The sequence below is a fragment of the Protomyctophum parallelum genome, assembly GCF_964188405.1.
Source record: "Protomyctophum parallelum genome assembly, chromosome: 12".
NCBI classification, from domain to species: Eukaryota; Metazoa; Chordata; class Actinopteri; order Myctophiformes; family Myctophidae; genus Protomyctophum; species Protomyctophum parallelum.
Window position 1 is genome coordinate 46,278,596 of NC_139712.1, and position 24,064 is coordinate 46,302,659.

General features: G+C 46.1%; 1 protein-coding gene across 1 annotated transcript in view; it reads right to left on the bottom strand.

Moving 5' to 3' along the window:
* Positions 1-3,705: 3,705 nt before the first annotated feature.
* LOC310868381 (cadherin-6-like) overlaps positions 3,706-24,064 on the bottom strand; it is a 48,563-nt gene continuing 28,204 nt past the window's right edge. Inside the window, exons 4-11 of the mRNA XM_083778805.1 lie at positions 21,839-22,006; positions 17,090-17,277; positions 13,689-13,942; positions 12,178-12,314; positions 9,750-9,871; positions 7,358-7,475; positions 6,662-6,913; positions 3,706-4,533 (exon numbers count right to left, since the gene is read on the bottom strand). Of these exons, the coding sequence (XP_083634931.1) occupies positions 4,007-4,533; positions 6,662-6,913; positions 7,358-7,475; positions 9,750-9,871; positions 12,178-12,314; positions 13,689-13,942; positions 17,090-17,277; positions 21,839-22,006 (1,766 nt within the window). The 3' untranslated portion in view covers positions 3,706-4,006. The remainder of the gene's footprint in view (positions 4,534-6,661; positions 6,914-7,357; positions 7,476-9,749; positions 9,872-12,177; positions 12,315-13,688; positions 13,943-17,089; positions 17,278-21,838; positions 22,007-24,064) is intronic.

Sequence of the window (24,064 nt, forward strand, 5' to 3'; positions counted from 1 at the left end):
TTTAATCGTCTTGAGTCATATAAATATTCAGTACAAAATATCACAAAGCAGATCGATGAACAGCCATTGGTCTAGGGCCACCTTTACACTGTCACGACTTCTCATATTGTTTCTACAATGGCGAAACTTGACTTGCTCAATCACATTGTCACCGACATATACAGTAGCGGAGGTTCCCCTCAAGGCTAGCCATGTCTACACATCAACACCCACAGACCTACAATATCCGGAGAAAGGGGGGCACCGTCCAGCACCATGCCCCCACACGTCTAGAAAACCCCCAATAACAGTGACACAGCTGAGCATTCGTAGCTGTTGTAAGAGTCCCAGTGTTGACTGCATGGTAAGCGAACTGCTACATTACGCACTTTACTGTGTTAACACATTACAATGAATTTCCTCTTCATAGTGTTCGAGAAAGAATTTCCTGTAGCACGAGTGCATGAAGAGGGACCTTCTGTAAAAAGGCCTACCGCTGAATTATGAAGGTACAATGGCCGGTTGTTTTCCATTATCCATGTATAGCCTGGTGCTTGAAGGCAAGAAAACAACAAGGACATACGGTACTGTACTCGTAATAATACTGCAAGCTGACACCCTGTATGAAGAGAAGAAAAACTGTTAAGAAAAGAGAAATGTGTTGAGTGTTTTCGCTAAAACATTCCAACACGTTGTATACCCTTGAGGCAGCAGAGACGATGGCCTCTTACAGTGAAGGGTGTTGAACTCCATTAAATGTTCGTCACAGAATCAGTCACAATCAACCACGCATATATTTGAGAGTAGGGAGCTTCGACAAAACAAGCCAAACAGGAATGAAACTCAATGGGGCAAATGAGGCAGGGGTAAAGGAGCAACGTGTGCAGAGCAGAATAACTCTAAGCATTCAGAACTTGGCTTTTGAACAAGTCGTGTAATTGTCTAATCTACCGTGCTGGTGTTACAGGTGTCAAGATCAATTCAGAGTTAATGTACCCGGAGAACAAATACGTCACTGTGGCAATTATACCAATTGTTTTTTGTTGTTGTTGTTGTTTTATTGCCAGCCTTTTCTCACACTGGCTCTTGTTGCCAGAGTGAGGGCAAAGCTTGCTCAAGCTGTCTTTTTCTTGTGTGTGCCGACAAGGTGCTACGTCCCTTCCTGTGTCTCTCCCATCAGACTGTAATCTTATCAGGTCAAAGATATCAAGGCAGTTTAACTCCTGCTCGAAAAAATAACAAACTCATGTCACAACAAGATTTAGCGGTATCTTTCATCTGTTTTCAATCAATTGCAGGTAGTTTTTCTCCCGATTTGACCAGACTTCTATACTAGGTCTGATCCTTGATTCCCTCGACTACAACACATTGGAATCTCTTAATTTTCACTACTTTGGCTGAAGGTTTGCCACTGGGGTTCATGTCAGAAGTTGGAACCCTGTGTACCAACTGGACATTAACTTAGAACCAAGCATCTCCTCAGTGGTTTCCATTGGTGTTATCATGCAGCCCCTCCTATTTGCATCTGTAATGTCCGGTAGTGGTATAGATTTGAATGAAACGGTCAGAAGTGTTTCAGTTACTTAAAGGTATATTCAGTGATTTCACTTAATTCAAATATCACTTATTTTTTTGTTTTGTTGTGATAATCCTCTCTACTATAGAGTGTGCTGACCATATAAGGAGTTCCTCCCTGTCCCCAGTTAACCCCTGGGGGTCAAAAAACCTTAGGTTTCGTTTTTGGCTCTCTATCCTGATTGGATGAAAGGCTTAGGTCCCAGCTAAAAACGAAACCTACGGTTTTTTGAGTGAAATCACTGAATATACCTTTAAGTAGACGTGGCCTGCACGTTTTGTGATGATTGGCCCAACAGTTGGTGACTTTGGTATATTTATTCTTTACACATCTAAACAAGCTGTTTTGATAAGGTTGGTCCAATAATTATCTACTGTAATTTGGTAGCAATCGGACCCACCGTTCATTAGATGTCAGGAGATGTTTGTGTTGGGGTGTTTTTCCAAATGTCAGAATGGAGTCTGACCTTGGTAGATCTTGAAGCACATCTGTAGAGTGTGGATACTGGATAGGTATGTTTGTAGTTGTAGGGTCATGTCAATTAAAATGGCATTGGTTCTAATTACATTCAGATCTTTCAGGAACTATTTGGTATGTTTTATGTCACCCCAAGATAACAATTAGATGTCAATCTAAAAACAAAACAGAACATATGTTGTGACCTCAAACACCATATCAGCATGGCTCTTTAAAAGCATTAGCCACGACCAAAGCAAACCACTGATGATATCCTGCATGTCCCATCTACTCAGCATATATCAGAAGCACAGTCTGTTATATTAAAATAGTAATATCTTACATTTTACTGCATTGGTTGCTGAATTAATGCCGATATTGGTTCATCAATCTGAGCGCCCGCCCGCCCCCCCTCCGCCCCGCCCCGCCCCTCCCTGGTAGAAAACAGCGGAGAAAACTGACGTCACCAAATGTGTAGCGACGCCCCTCTGCACTGTAGTTCACTCCCACTCCTAGACCAGGAAATGTGCCCCCATGGTTTTCATTTTTGAGCCGAGAATAAAAGCCTGGGTACCGAGGCTATATACCACTCATTCACCAAACATAATAATTACATTATACTGTAATTGGTCACAAAATAACTGCGTGCCGTATTAGCATAGAATCCAAGGAACGGAATAGGGCCTCTGCAATGGCTGCTGCTGTATTCATGGCAACTCACTATTAAGCCCAAACCACACCACAGGTTTGGTCGGGACAAAATGTTTTTTTTTCAACCACACCAATGCAACTCCTTGCAACCCTTGTCCCGACCCGATCCTTTGGTGTGGTTTTGGGCTTTAGACACATACACAATATCCCTAGTGTCTATTGTGAATCCCTGCTTGTTGTCAACCCAAAAGACTGAACGAGGCCATGGGGGAATGTACAATAAAACCGCGGGCCTGTTGTTACCGGGGTTCCAAGGCCTGGGGAGTTTACGGTAAAACCACGGGCTGGTATATCGGGATAAGCGGAAAGCCACCTGCACATCCTGGCGCTCACGCATTTGAGCCCTGTTGTGGATAAGAGGCAAACATTAGAGAGCCAGTGCTGAAAGAGAGCTTGTTTGGACAGATACAGTAACAATCCCCCTCCCCTAGGAAAAAATAACCTCCATAAAGACTGTACAGTGTATCGTATCATATTGCCATACATACACAAGCAAAGATATAAACCACAATATGCAGCATGTTGTTTTTGTTGTTGTTTTTTTCCTTGTTTTTTTGTTGTTGTTTTTTTTAGTCCCAGAAACACTGAAAAGTATAAGCATGAACTGGTTCATCACAGGTAGCTTACGAAGAAAAAAACAAACGAACAAACAAAACAAAAAAACAAGTTGGTATAGATATATCTGGGCCTAATGCACACCTATACAGAAAATAAAAAAGTCTCTACACAACGTCTTTCCATTAAAAGTGTTTTTTAGTTTTTGTTCTTCTTGTAGTTTTTGTTCTTCTTCTGTAGTCCACTGCATTCTCTGGGCAGCCACTAAATGCCATATTCAGATATAAGGTAACCACCGAAAAGTACAACATCATGACGTCACAGCGCGGTGATAAGAGACTCACCGCTCACCCAAACACATCTCTCTGTTTTTACTGTGGTCACCTTATCACCTATAGAACTGGAGTATAAACAGGCCTGAACATAAAGCGAAACATCTGGTCGTCAGAGGAACACGACATCACTGCATGGCATCACTGGGCGATAAAAAGAGCACTTGGACGAACCAGCACACTGCGTCGGTGTCCTTTGCGTCTTTCAGACGACAATGCATGCACCAGAAATGTCCGCAGTATCACTAATGGGTGCGTGTGTGCGTGTGTGTGTGTCTGTGTGTGTGTGTGTGCGTGCGTGCACGTGCGTGATGTTTTGCTTGCCCAAAAATGAGAATTCGCAAATTTCCTCCCTCTCTTGTACGCCCTTTTTGCTCATTTCCCCAGCTGCCACTCGTTAGGAATCGGCCTCGCTGTCGTCTCCCCCGTACATGTCTGCCAGTTTCCTGAAGCGAGGTCCCCACTCGCTCAGGTAGTTGTAGTTCTGGTCTCCTTCGGTCGTGGCCGACTCCAGCGAGCTGAGCGACTCGGCCACGGAGCCGCTGCCCTCGTAGGCGTACGTGGCCAGCGAGTCGTAGGGCGGCGCCGTGGGGTCGGCGTCGTTGTCCTGCAATCTCTGGTTGATGAAGCACCGAACGTCCCTGCCGGGGTCGGAGGCGCCGCCCAGCGGCGGCGGCGGCAGAGCGGCCCGGCAGAGCTTGGGCGGGTAGAAGGACACCTCGGGGACGATGTCCCGCCGCTGCTTGCTCTCCTCCACGGCCTCCGGGTTGCGCAGCGTGCCGATGTCGAACGCCTGCGTGTCCTTCTCGCCGCCGCCCTCGTCGTTGTAGCTGACCACGTTGTCCCGCACGTCCTCCTTGGAGAAGAGGATCAGCGGGTCTTCCTTCCTCTGCCGCCGCAGGGCGGTGAACAGCACCACGATCACTGGAGAGGAGACAATACACACGACTGTTTATCTTCCTGCGGGTCTCTGAAAGCCATCATTATGTGGATGTGATTGATGTTTACGAGGGATTTCTGCCAGACTCAAAGGCGGAATGGAGTTGCCAGTAGGATGTATTGATGCTGTTCTTTCCATCTTCCAGGCTGTTAATATGACAACAGGGCAACACAGGTCAAGAACAAAAGTACAATACGGTAAAACAGTACTTAGAGAATAGAGTAGGGGCTCCATTTTCATCACTGTTAAACCCCTTATCCCTTATCCCATTCTTTGCCTTTTTTTTTACTATTTTGAAAAAACAAATTAATATTTCAACTAGCCAATCTACATTGACACGTTGTGAGCTTGTAGACTGGCCATTTTAACTATTCAAAAATGTTTTGCAAAATAGTAAAAAAAAAAAAGGAAAAGAAGTTTAGGGATAAGGGGTTTAGCGGTGACGAAAATGGAGCCCTAGATGCTTTGCTAGAGATGATACTAGTAATAGTGTTGTTGTTGTTGTTGTGCCTTTTAGTTGGGTAATACATTGCTGAATAGTAAACGTTATCTCTAATGATGCTGGGTAAAGCCAAATGTATTTATTCTGTAGTCAAATGACTCTCTCATCCCACAGCAGTCTGATGAGACATAGCTGAAAGCGTTCCTTTTTGGTGTGTGCCAATAAAGTGGAAATGTGAGTACTTTGTCCCCCTACCTTTTGAGGATTTTTTTTTTAATTTTAAAGTTTGATGTACTCTCTCATCCATCAGCATAAACCCATATTTAAGACGTTTGACATTTCAGACCGTTACATTAATGTTAGGCTACTAACATTGTGGCAATTAAATCCCATCGAACCAAAAACAATGCTTTGGGTTGAACATCATGAACAATCATATTAGTTTCTTTGTTTATTTGTGGCCAGATCTACCACCAGGCTGTATGCAGACCTGGGGGTCAAGATCTACCACCAGGCTGTATGCAGACCTGTGGGTCAAGATCTACCACCAGGCTGTATGCAGACCTGGGGGTCAAGATCTACCACCAGGCTGTATGCAGACCTGATCTACCACCAGGCTGTATGCAGACCTGGGGGTCAAGATCTACCACCAGGCTGTATGCAGACCTGTGGGTCAAGAGGCCAGAGCCAGCGCTCGGAGGCAGCCCAAAGAAGCAGCCAGTGGCATTCTTTTATGAATGAGGAAAGGCCCCGAAGTAGCAAGCCAGGAGGTATGCGGTCAGCTTAGGCTTGACTCAGGGAAAAGGACGCCCCTGCCATGCATAGTCCCATGAGAGGTCTGCCACTCAACATCAAGCCAGGAGGTATGCGGTCAGCTGAGGCTTGACTCAGGGAAAAGGACGCCCCTGCCATGCATAGTCCCATGAGAGGTCTGCCACTCAACATGAAGGCCACTCTCGTGCCTCATCGGTTCTGATCACCTTTGGGCCTCAATCACACGTATAGCAAACGCCAATCAAGCAAATGTTTGGTCGCTTTTTAGTTTTTTTCGGCCACCACAATGCTTTTCCAATGGGAGTCACATGGTTTGACCAAACATTTCTGTTTGATGAGGGGGGAGGGGCAGAACACCAACAGCAATCAAACACACACATGTTTGATCAAACCCCAATCAAGGAATGTTTGGTGGTTTTTAATTGGGCCACCACAATGCTTTTCCAATGGGAGTCACATGGTTTGATCAAACATTTGTGTGTGTTTGCTGATTGCTCCCCCCTCATCAAACAAAAATGTTTGGTCAAACCATGTGACTCCCATTGAAAATGAATTGGAGCAGCAATCAAACAGCAATCAGGCATCGCACACGGACCGAACATTTGTCGTGTAGGTGTGTACGAAGCCTAAGGGAACACTACTGATGACGCGTCCCACATTGCAATCTAACCCCAGCTCCTTTACATACATCCACCATTCAACAACCAAGACGACACTATGTCTACGCTCGTGCACAAAGGAAATCTACATCTCCTGTGTTTCATAAACTGACTGGTCATGTTTTGAGTCGAGATGCCTTTTCTAAACTGCTTTTTCTTGCAGCTTTTTCGTTGGTAAATTAGCAATGTGGTTCCCATCGTCTGCTGGGATTTGTCTTCATCGCCTAATAAACTCACTGAGCAGAATGATGGCGCAGAGCAAGATGGCCACCAGGGCTCCCGTGCTGAGGCCCGCCCGGCCCGCCAGCGCCTCGGCGTTGCACAGCTTCATGTTGCCCTCGCGGTCGCACGTGCACACGCGCACGGTCAGCGTGTTGGTGCTGCTCTGCGTGGGATACTCCCCGTCGGAGATCACCACCGGCACCAGGAAGACGCTCTTCTGCAGCGTGAGGTAGCTGTTCCTCCGCGTCAGGATCCCTGCCGTGTTGTCTGGTGTTATACGGAGAGATAAACCATGGTGTTGATTTCATTAATCAATATTTCTATGCTGACAATTTCGTCAGCAAATAAAAACGAAGACTAAAATGTTAGGGACGGACTAGTGGAGAACAGATCCAGTAGTCCGTAGTAAATAAAAGACAAATCATTTTAAGTTTGGTTGCACTCGGGGTATTGCACTCTGAAAATACCAGATCTACAATCTCACAAATTAATCATCTCTTATAAAATGTAACCTGTGGCTGAGGTGCATAAACCCAAAAAGAAAAGGAGGTGGGGGAAAAAAAGGAAACAGCTTGTGGTTAACTTTTAACGATACATAAACAGACCACATGATGTTCAGCTTGAGCGTTGTCACATGTGCTACGGGACTGTTGCACTGTGCCATGTGTACATCGTGGGTTGAGAACGATAAATAAACAAAAATGAGCAAACCTTTGTTATCGCGCACAGAGAAGTTAGCCTTCCCAGAGGCATCCTGTGCTAGGCTGAAGAAAAAACGGTGGCCCCCGACGGGCTCATCAGGATCTGAGGCACTCACTGTCTGTATTATCTGAAAGGAAACACACAAGAAGTGTATCGATGCATGTACTCCATATACAGTTCATTATCAGAGTTGGGTGACTTTGTGTCACATATAATTGGAAAACAATGCATAATGTATAGCTCTTGATTTAACCTGTTTGCAGTGTTCTCTAAACATAACAGTACTGATTCCATTTAGCCAAAATCCCTGCCACATGACTGGTAAGAGAAGCAGGGACATGCACCTCCCAGACCCAAAGTCGGGCAGCTGCTGAGCAATGGCCAGTACAAGATCAACTCAAACAATTAATGCTCGCACACTGTTAGGCCCCTGATCCAACTTCAATGCTGCTTCGTTTCGCCTACTGTACGACGTACAGTATGCACTGCTGCAACGTTTCTAATTGACACACTTCATCAACAGACTAATGGAGAACAAGCACAGGATATTGTAATTGTTATTGACAACTTAACCTGGTATATTGTCTAGATTGACTTGAGAGAAATAACACCATCCACTTGAAATGCTATTTGACCCTGGTGTGCAAATTCATCAAATCATCCCAGTTGCACAACATCATAGCATTAACTGATTAACTGGCTGGCCTTACCATCTGCCATTCCAAGCCAGGTGATAGAGATTCATCCTAATGCACTATAGCTGTACCATAGGATCCAGCCTGATTCACTACGTTCAGCGGATAGTGGGATCCAGCCTGATTCACTACGCTCAGCGGATAGTGGTTTTTTTTTACTATAGGACCCAGCCTGATTCACTACGCTCAGCGGATAGTGGTTTTTTTTACTATAGGACCCAGCCTGATTCACTACGCTCAGCGGATAGTAGGACCCAGCCTGATTCACTACGTTCAGCGGATAGTAGGACCCAGCCTGATTCACTACGCTCAGCGGATAGTGGTTTTTTTTTACTATAGGACCCAGCCTGATTCACTACGTTCAGCGGATAGTAGGACCCAGCCTGATTCACTACGCTCAGCGGATAGTGGGTTTTTTTTACTATAGGACCCAGCCTGATTCACTACGCTCAGCGGATAGTGGTTTTTTTTACTATAGGATCCAGCCTGATTCACTACGTTCAGCGGATAGTGGGTTTTTTTTACTATAGGATCCAGCCTGATTCACTACGTTCAGCGGATAGTGGTTTTTTTTTACTATAGGATCCAGCCTGATTCACTACGTTCAGCGGATAGTGGGTTTTTTTTACTATAGGACCCAGCCTGATTCACTACGTTCAGCGGATAGTGTTTTTTTTTTACTATAGGATCCAGCCTGATTCACTACGTTCAGCGGATAGTGGTTTTTTTTTACTATAGGACCCAGCCTGATTCACTACGTTCAGCGGATAGTGGTTTTTTTTTACTATAGGATCCAGCCTGATTCACTACGTTCAGCGGATAGTGGTTTTTTTTTACTATAGGACCCAGCCTGATTCACTACGTTCAGCGGATAGTGGGTTTTTTTTACTATAGGATCCAGCCTGATTCACTACGTTCAGCGGATAGTGGGGTTTTTTTACTATAGGACCCAGCCTGATTCACTACGTTCAGCGGATAGTGGGTTTTTTTTACTATAGGACCCAGCCTGATTCACTACGTTCAGCGGATAGTGGGTTTTTTTTACTATAGGATCCAGCCTGATTCACTACGTTCAGCGGATAGTGGGGTTTTTTTACTATAGGACCCAGCCTGATTCACTACGTTCAGCGGATAGTGGGGTTTTTTTCTCACTGCTACTGAAGTGAGAAATACTGAGCAGTGCAGACTGTACTTTTATTGTTATAGTTATAGTGCTCAACGTGAATGGCCCTAATTAGGCCAGTGGTTTTTAAAGTCTTACTAAAGAAATTTAAAGAAAAATCTAAACAAAACCCCCAAACTAATGATCAATTTCAGTTTGATCCGTGTTCAGTAACAACATTCTGAAACGGAGACAGGGAACAAGGGAATTGGAAAGAGTTCTAATGACGGCATGCCTCCTCTCCTCTCCTCTCCTCTCCTCTCCTCTCCTCTCCTCTCCTCTCCTCTCCTCTCCTCTCCTCTCCTCTCCTCTCCTCTCCCCTCCCCTCCCCTCCCCTCCCCTCCCCTCCCCTCCCCTCCTCTCCCCTCCCCTCCCCTCCCCTCCCCTCCCCTCCCCTCCCCTCCCCTCCCCTCCCCTCCTCTCCTCTCCTCTCCTCTCCCCTCCCCTCCCCTCCCCTCCTCTCCTCTCCTCTCCTCTCCTCTCCTCTCCTCTCCTCTCCTCTCCCCTCCCCTCCTCTCCTCTCCTCTCGTGGCATCAAACCAACCTGGTTAGCCTTGGCGTTCTCACAGACAAACGTCTCGTAATTGGTGGCAAACGTCGGAGCGTTGTCGTTGACATCCAGCACTCTGATGTACGCTGGCACTCTGCTCGTCAGCCGTGGGTTGTCTGGTGGAGACACGGAGAGGAGATCTTTGGACACTGTGTACTCATTTACAGTAATTACAATCACTGATAAGGAGGCACTTCATGTGGGAGCTAGATTGAAAGCACATGGTTCTGATCACCTCCTTCAGAGCCGTGCGGCATCTTCAACATGAGCGTACTGTATGCTAGGGTCTGTAATAGGTTTTCAAAAGTCAACTAGCTAGTGCAAACCAGCAGCGGGTTCATATACACGTGATGGATGTAACGTATTGTTAACTTCAAAGGGGAAGTTGACACCTTTGAAATCTAAAAATATTTGAGGCAGATACAGTATGGACATTTGAATCTTGTTTAACTATAGAACAGTCAAAGCATGAGAACAAGCCTTACGGAGATTTCACACATTCAGGGCCTTTTAACAATGGGTAATTTATTCAACCCCTAATCACACCTTTAATCACCCCTCATTGACACCTTTCAGTCAGCTGTGAACTCTATAGTGTGTGTAGTGTACTATAGTGTAGTGGTTCCCAAAGTGGGGTCCAGGGTCCACGATTTATTAATGTTTTTGCCAGTGAATTATGGTATGTGTGACATCATGTGAGCTTACCATAATCACAGTAATCCTTAATCATAATTATTCCATCATTCATTGGCCTTTGGATAGAAATGAAACAGACTCCACGCAGTCACTTTCAGTTAGAGTGCTGCAGCGTGACTGTGACCAGCTGATGGTCGTTGACGCTTAATTGATGCATCAAGGAAGGCAATTATGTTAAATAGGTCTACATCTATTCTAAGATAGCATCTTAAATAAATGTTTGTGAAAATGTGCTGTGACTTTGATTGAAAAGTTTTAATACAAATAGTTCCAATGGCATCTAAATGTAAAGGTTGCAAATATGCTTATCTGTGTTGCGAGGATGAGGGCGTACCTGGGAAAAAAATCTTCCCCCCCAAGGGGTACCTGGGCCAAAACAGTTTGGGAACTCCTGCTATAGTACATGTGCAATTTTCACACCATCCATCCATCTTCAACCACTTATCCGTAGTCGGGTCGCGGGAGCAACAGCTCCACCAGAGAGCTCCAGACTTCCCTCTCCAGAGCAACATTAGTGATTCCTCCTGGGGGATTCCGAGACGTTCCAAGGCCAGTGAGTCGATGTATTTCCTCCAACTGTGCCTTGGTCTGCCCCGGGGTCTCCTCCCAGTGGGACATGCGTCGAGGACCTCCCCAGGGAGACGCCCGAGAGGCATCCTAACCAGATGCCCGAACCACCTCAGCTGACTCCTTTCCAGCCGAAGGAGCAGCGGTTCTACTCCGAGTCTCTCTCGTGTGACTGAACTTCTTACCCTATCTCTAAGGGAGATGCCAGCCACCCGTGGAAGAAAACTCATTTCGGCAGCTTGTATTCGTGACCTTATTCTTTCGGTCATGACCCACACTTCATGACCATAGATGAGAGTAGGAACACTTCATGACCATAGATGAGAGTAGGAACACTTCATGACCATAGGTGAGAGTAGGAACGAAGATTGCTCGGTAGACAGAGAGCTTTGCCTTCTGGCTCAACTCTCTTTTCGTCACAACAGTGCGGTACAGCGACTGCAATACCGCCCCTGCCGCTCCGATTCTCCGGCTGATCTCCTTCTCCGTTCTCCCCTCACTCGTGAACAAGACCCCGAGATACTTGAACTCCTTCACCTGTTATATGTTATAATTTGGATATTGAAAAATAGCAAAATTTTGAGGTCAGGCCTTAATGGGTTATTTTCCTTGTTTCTATAGTTCCCCAACGGCCGAGTTGTGGACCTGACCTCCAGCCTCCGTCACAGATGAAACACACGAGGCATGATTCTCAACTGACCTCCCATTTCCACTTCATGTTTCTTGGTGAAAAAGGCAAGATCTGTTTCCCCACCTCCTGACATTATATCACTTTCGGCATCGTGTGACCAATTCTGATGATGCCAGAAAACGCAGGACAAGCCCACGTGCAGATAGCTTTCCTCAGCAGAAAAGCACCCGCTTTTTCTTCCAACTTGCTGAAACTATACCCATTAAAATCGGGAAAGCATCTGTGGTCATTTAAAAAAATAAAATTGCGTTGGCTATTCAAAAATAGCAGATACCGTAACACAGGCTCACGGTGAGCTTATACACCCGGGCACTGAATGAGTTAACGGATGACACTCTGATTACCTTGTTCCCAAATTATGCACCATTTAAGTGGCAAAAGTGCCGCCTAATGACTGCCTGTCATTACAGAAATGATTGGGCCCTCAGCGTTAATTAACACGGTGTGTGTTTGTTAATTGTTACCCACTGAATTCGGTGGCAATGATGGAGATGTTGTGCCAGGCGTTCTCCTCCCTGTCCAGGTCCTTGAGGAGGAACACTGACCCATTTCCTGAATGGACGTTGAACAGCCGGTCCATGTCTGTGTTCCGATCAATGGAGTACCTGCAGAACGCACACACACACACACACACACACACACACACGCACGCACGCATGCACGCACGCACACACGCATGCACGCACACACACACACACCGTAACACATTAAACATGAGCAAACATGACGACAGCTTTATGGGTCATGTCATTCGTTTCGTACGTTGCATTGTGCCGTCGACACAGACAAGACATTTGGAACAGTCTGTCTCGCCTGCACTCTGTTGAAGGAGAGACTTAATAACCGTGTTCAGTGACTCTCACACACACACACACACACGCACACGGCACAAAAGCCAGCAGGTTATCCACTGGTATTGTGTTGTGTTGTTTTGCTCTGCTATAGCCGGACTAGCGCGATACATCACTGTGATTAATGGAGTAGCAGATATGAGGAGGGGGCAGCGTGAGAGGAAGTAGACCCCCGAGGGGGAGCCAGCTAGGGCTCTCTGTCTGGAAGGCACCGCGCACCACCGACCGCACGCCTCCTCGCCTCTGCTTCCCTTGTTCATCTTCCTTCCCACGTGTTCGCCCCTCCGTCCTTGCCCTCCTCCCCATCTACCCTGTCCTCTCCTCTCCTCTCCTCTGCTCTCCCTTTCTCTTCCTCTTTCCATTGCTGTGGCTGTGCACAACGTGTGCACCTGACACCTCACTATGCTTCCTCTCTCTGATGATGCCCAGTTCATACGTATACTTTAATAGAGCATCGAAGTCTGACGTCACTTTCAGTAGAGGGCGTCAGTCCCCAGGTTCATGTATTTTTTTAGTTGCATTGAAATCGCCATAGGAGGATTTTTAGATTGCTTCATATAAGAACTGTGTTTGAAAAATAAACATGTCATCCCGGCCGCTTCACTCATATGGATATGAAGAATCAACTGACTGAGAGAAAACACTAATGTTACTGCTACTGAAATAGTTAGATTTTCGCTAGAAGCAGACTGTATCATATATGAGTGACTGACTGTTGCAAACGATACAGAGACACCTCCCTGGCAATAACGCAGAGACAGCTTGTTTATTTTTGGACCACAACGCTTATAGTAGACGATATTAAGATCACCCCATGTTATTCTCCATAGAGAAATTACTTCCGCGAACCAGGGGAATCGAAGGGATGAGCGAGTTACGTCAGGACTTCGGTGCTCTATACCGGTACTTTAATTTAGCGGTTGCTACGGTGCTCGCTTTGAGCACTTGGAAAAGCGCTATGAAAACATTGCAATTCATTACACCACCATACAGGTGTACAGGACCTGCTCTACCTCCTGAGCCGCAGCCGCCCGGTGTAGTCAATATAGCAGCACTTCCATATGAATACGCACGCACAGGATGCAGGATGAACACTTTCCCCTTGGGGTTGTTGTTTCCCACGCCTACCTGACGGGGCTGCGGTTGCTGTCCGGGTCGGAGGCGCCGACCGACCCGATGGGCGTGTTGGCCGCGGCGTCCTCCTTGACCTCCATGACGTAGCTGCTGCGCTGGAAGGCGGGCGGCTCGTCCACGTCCTCCACCAGCACCTTGACGCTGGCCTCGTCCCTGAAGAGAACCGCGGAGAGGAAGCGAGGGTCCAGGTGAAGGTTCTCCACCTGGACGCGCACCGTGTACTGCTTCTTCTTCTCAAAGTCCAGAGGCTGGAGGAGAACACGGGGAACAGTGGTCTAAGTACTTTTACTCAAGCGCTGTACTTACGTACAATTCAGAGTATTTTCTGAGTATTTCAGAGGCAAACATTGTACTTTTACTCCACTACAATTATCTGAAAACGTTAGTTACTATGTTACTTTATAGATTTGGATTAATATTACTTTTTTTTGTGTGTTATGAGTGCATACATACAACAGGACACAGTTGTGAACCGTAATCAATTGATATTAAAATAGGCGTCATAAGGCGATCTCAGAGCCCGGGGCGTTTGGACAGGATTATGGCGCCCAATGAGTACCCTGTTCAAACTACTCCCTTCCAAAAAGCGCTACCAGAGCATCAAATCTCGTACCACCCGTCTCAGTAACAGTTTCTACCCCCAGGCAGTCAGGCTGCTGAACAGCTGACCTTGAACTGTATTGCACTTCACTTCACTTGCACTTTTCTTTTCCTGTTTTTGTCTTTTCTTGCACTATAGATGTTTGTTATGTCCTGTGTATGTAAGACTGAGTGCTCTGAGCAAAATACATGTCATTGTATGTATACTCTGTATCTATACACATGACAAATAAACCTGAACCTGAACCTGAACCTGGCGTGCCTATTTTGGACATAATAGGCAAGCTCACAACATTGTGATGTGCGTGTAGATCGGAGATTAGTATGGCAACGTAGTAACCAGGCTCCAGTAGTTAAAGGCAGTGAGTAAGTGATATTATTTGGTTAAAACAAAAAAAAGTGTTTTGTTATCTATTTAATTTGTATATCATTAGCTATATTTCACACTTATTTTAACCAAAGAAAATCACTTCCCCTTCCTTTGTCAGGTGTGAAGTAGAACATCACTACAATCCCTGCGTGATGCATCCTCTAGTGCTTTGCATATACCGCTGTGATCAGGCCATGAATGATTTGGTTAGGCATGACGGCTTCAATGCCTTTTCTCCCGCAGCTTTTGAATTGTGCGTGCGTGCGTGCGTGCGTGCGTGCATGCGTGCGTGCGTGCGTGCGTGCGTGTGGGCGTGCGCACATTACACTGATGGCGGTAACGGGAGAAGGTTGAAATTTTATATTTTTTTTGCGCACTTTGCATCGACAGGAACGAGCTTCAAGGTTGAGAACAGCTGGTCACAGTAAGCACTTTTCACTGGAGGAGCCCGGTGGGGGGAGGGGAGGGGAGGGGAGGGGAGGGATGGGGAGGGGAGGGGAGGGGAGGGGAGGGGAGGGGAGGGGAGGGGAGGGGAGGGGAGGGGAGGGGAGGGGAGGGGAGGGGAGGGTCGATGATGTTTCTAACATATACAAAACCTGACATGGAACAAGACATGTTCTGTTGCCCTCAATAACCTGATAGGAAACAAATGGATCTCTTGGTCCACCCCCGGCTCACGTGAGGGCTGCGGGTATACTGACTGCATATTATAATATTATAATATAAATAAAGTTTATTATTATTATATTAGTGACAGGTTGAGAATGTGTCGTGTCGCTTTAATTGGAACCAGTGGTGGAAAAAAGCGCTACTAGTATTAATCTGAATTTACAAAATAACTAGTGACTTTAACCCATTCTGACCTGAGATCAGATTCATACGAGGTTTCCACTGGACACACACTGGTCTGATTAACCCATTCTGACCTGAGATCAGATTCTAAAAAATGTCAGTCGTTCTTCGATTTTTCAAAAAATAGCAGACCTACAAGCTCGTATCGCGCCACTCGGTGGCGCGATATGAGCTTGTAGATCTGATATTTTTCAATAGCTAAAGCATAACATGATGCCGGTTAAAGCTGTCAAATAAATGCAGCGGAGTGGATGTAGTGGAGTAGCAGTTATACACGTATTGGAAATTGGAAATACTCAAAATTGTACTCAAGTGCAATCCTTAAGTAAATGTATTTAGTTACTTTCCACCACTGCTTATATAGAACACAGCAGGCTGGAGACAAACCACGTCATTAGTAGGAACCTCTGCCCCCCCACCCCCCCCCCCCACCGCCCACCCGCCCACAGAGCCATCACAGCCGCGAGAGGCAATTACATCCTCTTCCACTCGATGATGTTTTGATGGACGGGGGATCGATGGAGAGCTGCAGAGTGAGCACTTGATGAAGCAACTGTCAGATACAGTTAAATGTGTCGTCAAAAACATGCCACACACAGAGTGCACTGCTGGATGCTGAGATCCATGCTCTCTGTGCTGGGCTATTGTGGGGGAGGAAGTGCCTCCCGCGCTGTTATGTACGACTGTCAACTTTGTTTGTTCTGTTGTTGTTGTTGTTGATGTTTTAGTTTAGTCTTTCTCCAATTTCCATGAGTTATACATTCAGGTAACCGCGGAAGTGTCCTTGAGCAAGACACTGAACCCCTAATTGCTCCAGTTGGTGCCTTGCATGGTTTCCGCTGCCATCGGTGTATGAATGTGTGTGTGAATGGGTGAGTGTAATGCACAATCTCTGTAAAGCGCCTTGGATAAAGGTGCTATATAAATGCACCATTTACCATTTACCATTTACCGCGGCTAGGTGGTCAGCGTTCACTCTGTGTGAATTGAACTAGGTGGTCAGCGTTCACTCTGTGTGAATTGAACTAGGTGGTCAGCGTTCACTCTGTGTGAATTGAACTAGGTGGTCAGCGTTCACTCTGTGTGAATTGCTAAATTAGTATCATCGGTATAACAAGGAAGTCGGAAGAGGCACGGAGTTAGGAAGAATGTATTTCCAAATACACGCACATTTTGGAAATACATTCTTCCTAACTTAGAGCCTACTTTGTCTAGCCTCGCATAATAGCCAGCCTTCATCATGCCTTTGCAATGTGTATTGCCCCAGGCATAGATTAAGTCAGGCCCCTCTCAATTGTGAGAGGTGACGAGCCAACCAGATTCGTCTGGAACCAGGCTATAACCAAAACCAACCAGGGCCCAGTTATGCAAATATTGGGACAACACTGAGAGGGACGAGACTATAATATCCACACGGTGATATTAGTATCGCTACGCGAGGCTAGACTTTGTCGCGCCACAGTGTCACTCAATGAAAAATACCAGATGCAATGCGTCAGGTGAGCAGGTGAATAATGGACCCCCCCTGCAGTGTCCAATAAGCCTTCCCCAAACCCAGCTACAGCGCTCTGACCTTCCTCAGCGTGATGACACCCTCCTGGGTGCTCTTATTGGTGTGAATGTCCAACACCGCGGGGCCCTCGCTGCCCAGGATCTTGTACTCCATCTCTGCGTTCTCGCCAATGTCCGCGTCCACGGCTCGGATGACTCCCACCACGGAGCCCACCTCTGCTGACTCCGGGATTCTGAACTCATGCATGGCTGGAATATGAGAGAGAGAGAGAGAGAGAGAGAGAGAGAGAGACAGAGAGACAGAGAGAGGCAAAGAGAAAGGGAGAGAATAGGGGACAGAGAGAGAGAGAGAGAAAGATTCATTTCTGTAATGCTTGTAACATCAGCTGTATTTCAACTGTATTTCATATGCCGTAAAATACGCTTCACATCCAATCTATTAATTTCGGGCCATTTTGTGAAACTAGATGGGAGCACTTCCAGGAGTCCCAGGGCTCCGTTTTTAGGATGTGACATAAATTCTCGGGCAATTTGTTCCTGCACAAATTGATGGGTTTGTGCCTGCGTGTATTTTTTTACCTGCATGCATTCATTCATTCATTGTGTCAAATGACTTGCAGTTTTTTCTCTTTTCGCAGTGAGATAAATCGTCCCCCGAACGAACGCTGCCTCTTGGCTCGCTTAAATAAAGAGACGCGTGGAGGCGATGGTCCTGATATACACGCAGCCCCTCGGAGACAAAACAACACTGACAAGCTCATAAAACACGCTGACGGTGTTTTGGCAAAGCCTGAGTCGGCACAGGTCTCGGTGGGTGACGCTGACGCACACACACACACACACGCGCGCCGCGCAACACACACACACGTCGTGCACCCACAGGGGCTACGCGTATCCCGTAGATCGGCATGCATGCGTGCATGCGTGCGTGCATACACAAAACCGAGCTTTCTTCAATCCGGCAGGTATTAAAGCATTGGCTGGAGAGAAGAGACGGGGGAGAGGCATCACTCCACTCCGGCAGACAATGATATCTCTCTCTGACACCCCGCCTCCTCTGGGTGTCCCCTTAGAACACCCCCCCACCCCCCCCCCGCCCCCCTCCCTCTCTTGTCTCCTATCTACACCCCTCTGTCATCCGTCCCCATGCTCCCCCAACCCCAGCATCCTTACAATACCCAGCATGCACTCACTCACTCTCCCTTCTCTTCTATTGGAAACCCCTCTGTCAGCCTCCCTCTCCCCGCCGTATCTCCCCCTCTCCATCTCCCTCTCGGGGAGCGTTCCTCCGCCCAGCTCTCTCCTGTCTGTCTGCCTTTCCTCCCCTGTCACCCCCCCCCTCCCCCCCCCCCCCCCCCCCCACTGCCTCTCCTCTCCATCTATCCACCCTGTCACCTCATATATCCCCACTGTATGCTCCCTCATCTGCCTCTGCTATCCTCCCTCTTCTCTCTCTCTCTCTCTCTGTCTCTCTGTCTGTCTGCTGGTCCCTAGCTGTCATAGGGAGTGATAAATGGGACAACGGGGTTATATAACCTCTCCAGACATTTGACCGTGTGTGTGTTTCGGTGTTATATTACTCTGCCCCCCCCACCCCCCCCCCCCCCCCCCCCCTGTGATGTCATGTGGGTCAATACATCATCTACATTATCATCATCGTCACAAATCATACGTGGTCATTTTTATCAAGACACTGATCACTTGAGGGCCGCTAGACGCTCCTATATTCAGCTATTAGTGATCTTCGTCTTACATTAAATTAACCCATTCTGACCTGAGATCAGATTCTTACCAGGTTTCCGCTGGACAACACACTGGTCTGATGAACCCATTCTGACCCGAGATCAGATTCTAAAAATGTCAGTCGCTCTTCGATTTAAAAAAAATAGCAGACCTACAAGCTCGTATCGCGCCACTCGGTGGCGCGATATGAGCTTGTAGATCTGCTATTTTTAAATAGCTAAAGCATAACATGATGCCAACACCAAAATGGGTGCCCGTTCAGAATGGGTTAAATTCATACTGACAATGAATGGAGAATTCATGTCATATGTGGACGAGCAAATCACCTATTTTTGTCCTATACGAGAAGATTAAATCCCCATTGACATTGAATGGAGAATTTGCCATGTAACAATGTGCAAATAGACATGTTACGTCATGATGGTGTACGATGATAAGAGCGCCCCTCACTTCACACAGGTGTGATATTTACCAGATGCTGTGTAAGCACAGCTGGTCTATGTTCTCTCTCTGCTTGGCTTTCAGCCCCGCTCAACCTATCTTTCTCATTGGCTGCTGTAATGACTACCTATCGTCCTGATTGGCTGCCTCGTCTCTAGGCGACCAGACTGTGTGTGTGTGTGTGTGTGTGTGTGTGTGTGTGTGTGTGTGTGTGTGTGTGTGTGTGTGTGTGTGTGTGCAGGCTTGTAAAATATGACTATACACTATATTTTCCTCTCCAAAGTACTTCTACAATACCATCTGAAAGATTGAAAATAATATTTTGGAAATAGAAATATATCCGGGTTTTGCAGGGTTAATGGATACTTTCTTAAGTACAAAATACTTATAGTATAGTATTTCTACATTGTGGATATTGATACTTTTACTTAAGTAAAGAAAAAAATCACACCTGTGTGAAGTGAGGGGTGCTCTTAGTCTCATCATCATCTCATTTCGGCCAATCACAATTTACATCCTCACTTTTGTCTTCAATGTCTGTGTTCACACAAACCCTCAAAGCTATAGGGACATAGGAGGGGCCAACACCCCTCAAAATAAAGAAAATAAATGGAGTGATCTTTCCACCACTGCACTGCACTGCGGGGCGGCGGTGGCTCAGGGGTATAGTGCCTGGATGGTAACCGTAAGGTTGCCAGTTCGAACCCGGGCTCCCCCAGAGTTACTGTCGAAGTGTCCTTGAGCAAGACACTGAACCCCTAATTGCTCCCGATGTGCTAGTTGGTGCCTTGCATGGTTTCCGCTGCCATCGGTGTATGAATGAATGTGTGTGTGAATGGGTGAATGTAATGCACAATCTATGTAAAGCGCCTTGGATAAAGGCGCTATATAAATGCACCATTTACCATTTACCATTTACTGCACTGCTGTCACTGAGCGGAAACAACATGACACCATGAGTAATCTGTCAGTCTGATCCCTCTGCTGATGCTAGTCAGCAGAGAGAGAGAGAGAGAGAGAGAGAGAGAGAGAGAGAGAGTCAGAGAGAGAGAGTCAGAGAGAGAGAGAGAGAGAGAGAGTCAGAGAGAGAGAGAGAGATTAAAAACCCGGGAGAATGTCCTTTCTTCGTTTAATAGGGCTTACAGAGCTGATCTGATGAACTTTGCGGGATCCTTCACTGCATTTAATTGTCTGTCTTGAAGAGAGAGTTTCCCGTGTGCAGCACAATGCCCACAGCTCACCACATATAATCCACTTTCTGAAATTGACACCAACCCGAGGGTTACGTTACAGGCTGCCTGTCGAGTCCCTGTGTTTATGTGATTGAAGTAGAATATTATTTTCATTTCATTTATTTCATTTTTACTTTCATGTTTGTTTGTTTGTTGGGTTTTTTTCTTCCAGCAGGGACGAAGGACTGTTAAAAAATAACCAGAATGAGCTACAAAGCAAAATGTCTGTACTTGTTACTGTGCATGTGCCACTGTGGTCAGTGTTTCTGACATGATACTGACCATGACACTAACCGTGATAATGATACTGACCATGATACTGACATGACACTGACCATGATACTGATATGACACTAACCGTGATAATGACATGATACCATGATGTTGACATGATACCATGATATTGACATGATACCATGATATTGACATGATACCATGATATTGACATACTGACCATGATATTGTCATGATACTGACCATGATACTGATATGACACTGACCATGATATTGTCATGATACTGACCATGATACTGATATGACACTGACCATGATATTGTCATGATACTGACCATGCATGATACTGATATGACACTGACCATGATATTGACATGATACTGACCATGATATTGACATGATACTGACCATGATATTGACATGATACTGACCATGATATTGACATGATACTGACCATGATATTGTCATGATACTGACCATGATATTGACATGATACTGACCATGATACTGACATGACACTGACCATGATATTGACATGATACTGACCATGATACTGACATGATACTGACCATGATATTTACATGACACTGACCATGATACTGACATGATACTGACCATGATACTGACATGACACTGACCATGATACTGACATGACACTGACCATGATACTGACATGATACTGACCATGATACTGATATGACACTGACCATGATATTGACATGATACTGACCATGATACTGACATGACACTGACCATGATACTGACATGACACTGACCATGATACTGACATGATACTGACCATGATACTGACATGACACTGACCATGATCCTGACATGATACTGACCATGATACTGATATGACACTGACCATGATATTGACATGACACTGACCATGATATTGACATGATACTGACCATGATACTGACATGACACTGACCATGATACTGACATGATACTGACCATGATACTGACTATGTCACTGTGTGCGACGTGTGCGTGCATGTGTTTGCACTGTTACGTGCGATAATGGGTGTGAAAGACTATATTCAGTCAAGTGACAAGTATTATTTTCTTGTCACACCTAGAGTCGGTCAGTGTGTGTGCAGCTGCACGCAGCATGTGTCGGCGACTGCATTTCCCAAGAAGCTATATATACTCACTCTTGGCGAAGCGTGGCGGGTTGTCGTTGACGTCTGACAGAGTGATGCTGACCGTGGTGGTCCCTGAGAGCCCCCCCATCTGTCCAGCCATGTCTTTAGCCTGGATCACGACCTGGTAGTTCTCCTTCACCTCCCTGTCCATGCCGGGCAGGGCCGTCTTGATCAAACCTGAGGAGAGCAGCACACGTTTTGAAAAAATGTAAATAAATTAGGTCACGCTCTCATCTGGACTGAGTGATAGAACATGTAACAGTTTATATCGCTTCTCTCCCCAGGGTCTTCACTGCCCTCAGCTGTGGCATCTGTGAGGTCCACACCTGTGCCTGGTTGGCTTAACGACTCTCGGTCTATAAAGACTCAAGCTTTGTGTCCACATGGTTCGGTAAGTCTTACTTGCTTTCTGTGTTTGTTGTGTGTGTGTTTGTTGTGTGTGCGTGTGCGCGTGCGCGTGTGTGTGTTCTGTTAAGATGTGTTGTGTCGTGGGTCTAGTTTGAGTTGACCCTGACAGTAAAACACAGCTATCCATGGATCCGGTGGAACTCCCAGCACGGACGACTTGTCTTACAACTGAGTCATGTTGTGCTCAGTGGAGCTTCTCCTCCGGGCTGCGAGACGCTTTTCCGTCTGACGTTTCTTTGCTTTTGCTCAACTCGCCGATTCAAGTAGTCCCGTCCTTATACACAGTGACACAGCGATTATTTCCATAATTGAATAATGGCACACCTTCGCAATTATACTTGTTTGTAACAGTTTGTTATTGTTATGTTTATATTTCGTGTAAATAATCTCTGGATGCATTTCAACATTCAGAGTGTTCTTTAGAGGAGCAGGGAGGAGAAGGAGAACGGTTTGTTTCTTCTCCTCTACGTTCTGACATCCCCGGAGGAGACGGGACATGAGTGAAGTGATAATTGGCTGAAGATTCAAAAGGCGTGCTCCATCATCACCTGCCATTGTCTCCCCACAACATTTAGTCACAGATTTGGGTGATGAGCATAATTGAAATAAGAACCACATTGACTAAAGTTCACCCATTTCCATCTGTATAAGAAAGAAACGTATAGGGAGACACTGCAGTGTTGCAGGAACAAAACGTGGGTAGATTGCATCTGGGTTTTCTTTTCCCCTTCGTTCTTTCTCAATGTGCAATTTCAGTGAAGGAAGACAAACACAACATGGTTGTTGTACTGTCAGTGTGGTGGAGAGACACCGAGGCACAGCATCAATCTCTCCTCTCTCACTTTCTCTCCATCTGCCAATCTATCTGCCAAGCTTTCCATCAACCCTCTACCTCTCTCTGCTCATCACTCTCCCTGTGGAGGTTTGTTATTGTTGCTTACTGACTGCAAGACACATACGCACACAATGCATGTGTGCGCGCGCAGCGCACGCATGCACCCACACGCACGCACGCACGCACGCACGCACCCACACGCACCTGTACAAGCATAAAGACAAAGCCTGCTTATAATGTAATGTCCAGGAAATAGGAATGCCTTTGTGCGAGATGGGATGTCGGCTTACAAAAATGCGTCTGGCATAAACAATATTACCACTAATCCTTTTCGCTAATCTGCAAATGGAAGGAAAGCCAGAACAAGCGGGATGTGTTCCAAAGCACCTATTTAATGATTGAAAACGAACAAACAGGACAGGGTTTTACAGGGGAGGGGCTGGTTGGTGAATGGCATTCTGTGTTCTCCAAATCTCTAGACAGACAGACAGACAGACAGACAGACAGAGCACAAAGGACGGTTGTTTTGAATGAGTCTAACATGGTAAATGTAGTTTAACCCATTCTGAACGGGCACCCATTTTGGTGTCAGCATCATGTTATGCTTTAGCTATTGAAAAATAGCAGATCTACAAGCTCATATCGCGCCACCGAGTGGCGCGATACGAGCTTGTAGGTCTGCTATTTTTGAAAAATCGAAGAGCGACTGACATTTCTAGAATCTGATCTCAGGTCAGAATGGGTTAATCAGACCAGTGTGTGTCCAGTGGAAACCTCGTATGAATCTGATCTCAGGTCAGAATGGGTTAAATTCACATTAGGTGTGTACTGTGTATATAGGAAGGGGCGTGTCTGATCATAATGAATATCAAATATCTAAACTAATACCGAATCGAGCAACGTAAACACTGTCTTGGGTCACAAAAGCCGGAGTAGACGATAAAACTAGCCTTTTTGTTTTTAAAGTGAAATAACCTTTTAAGTTGATTTAG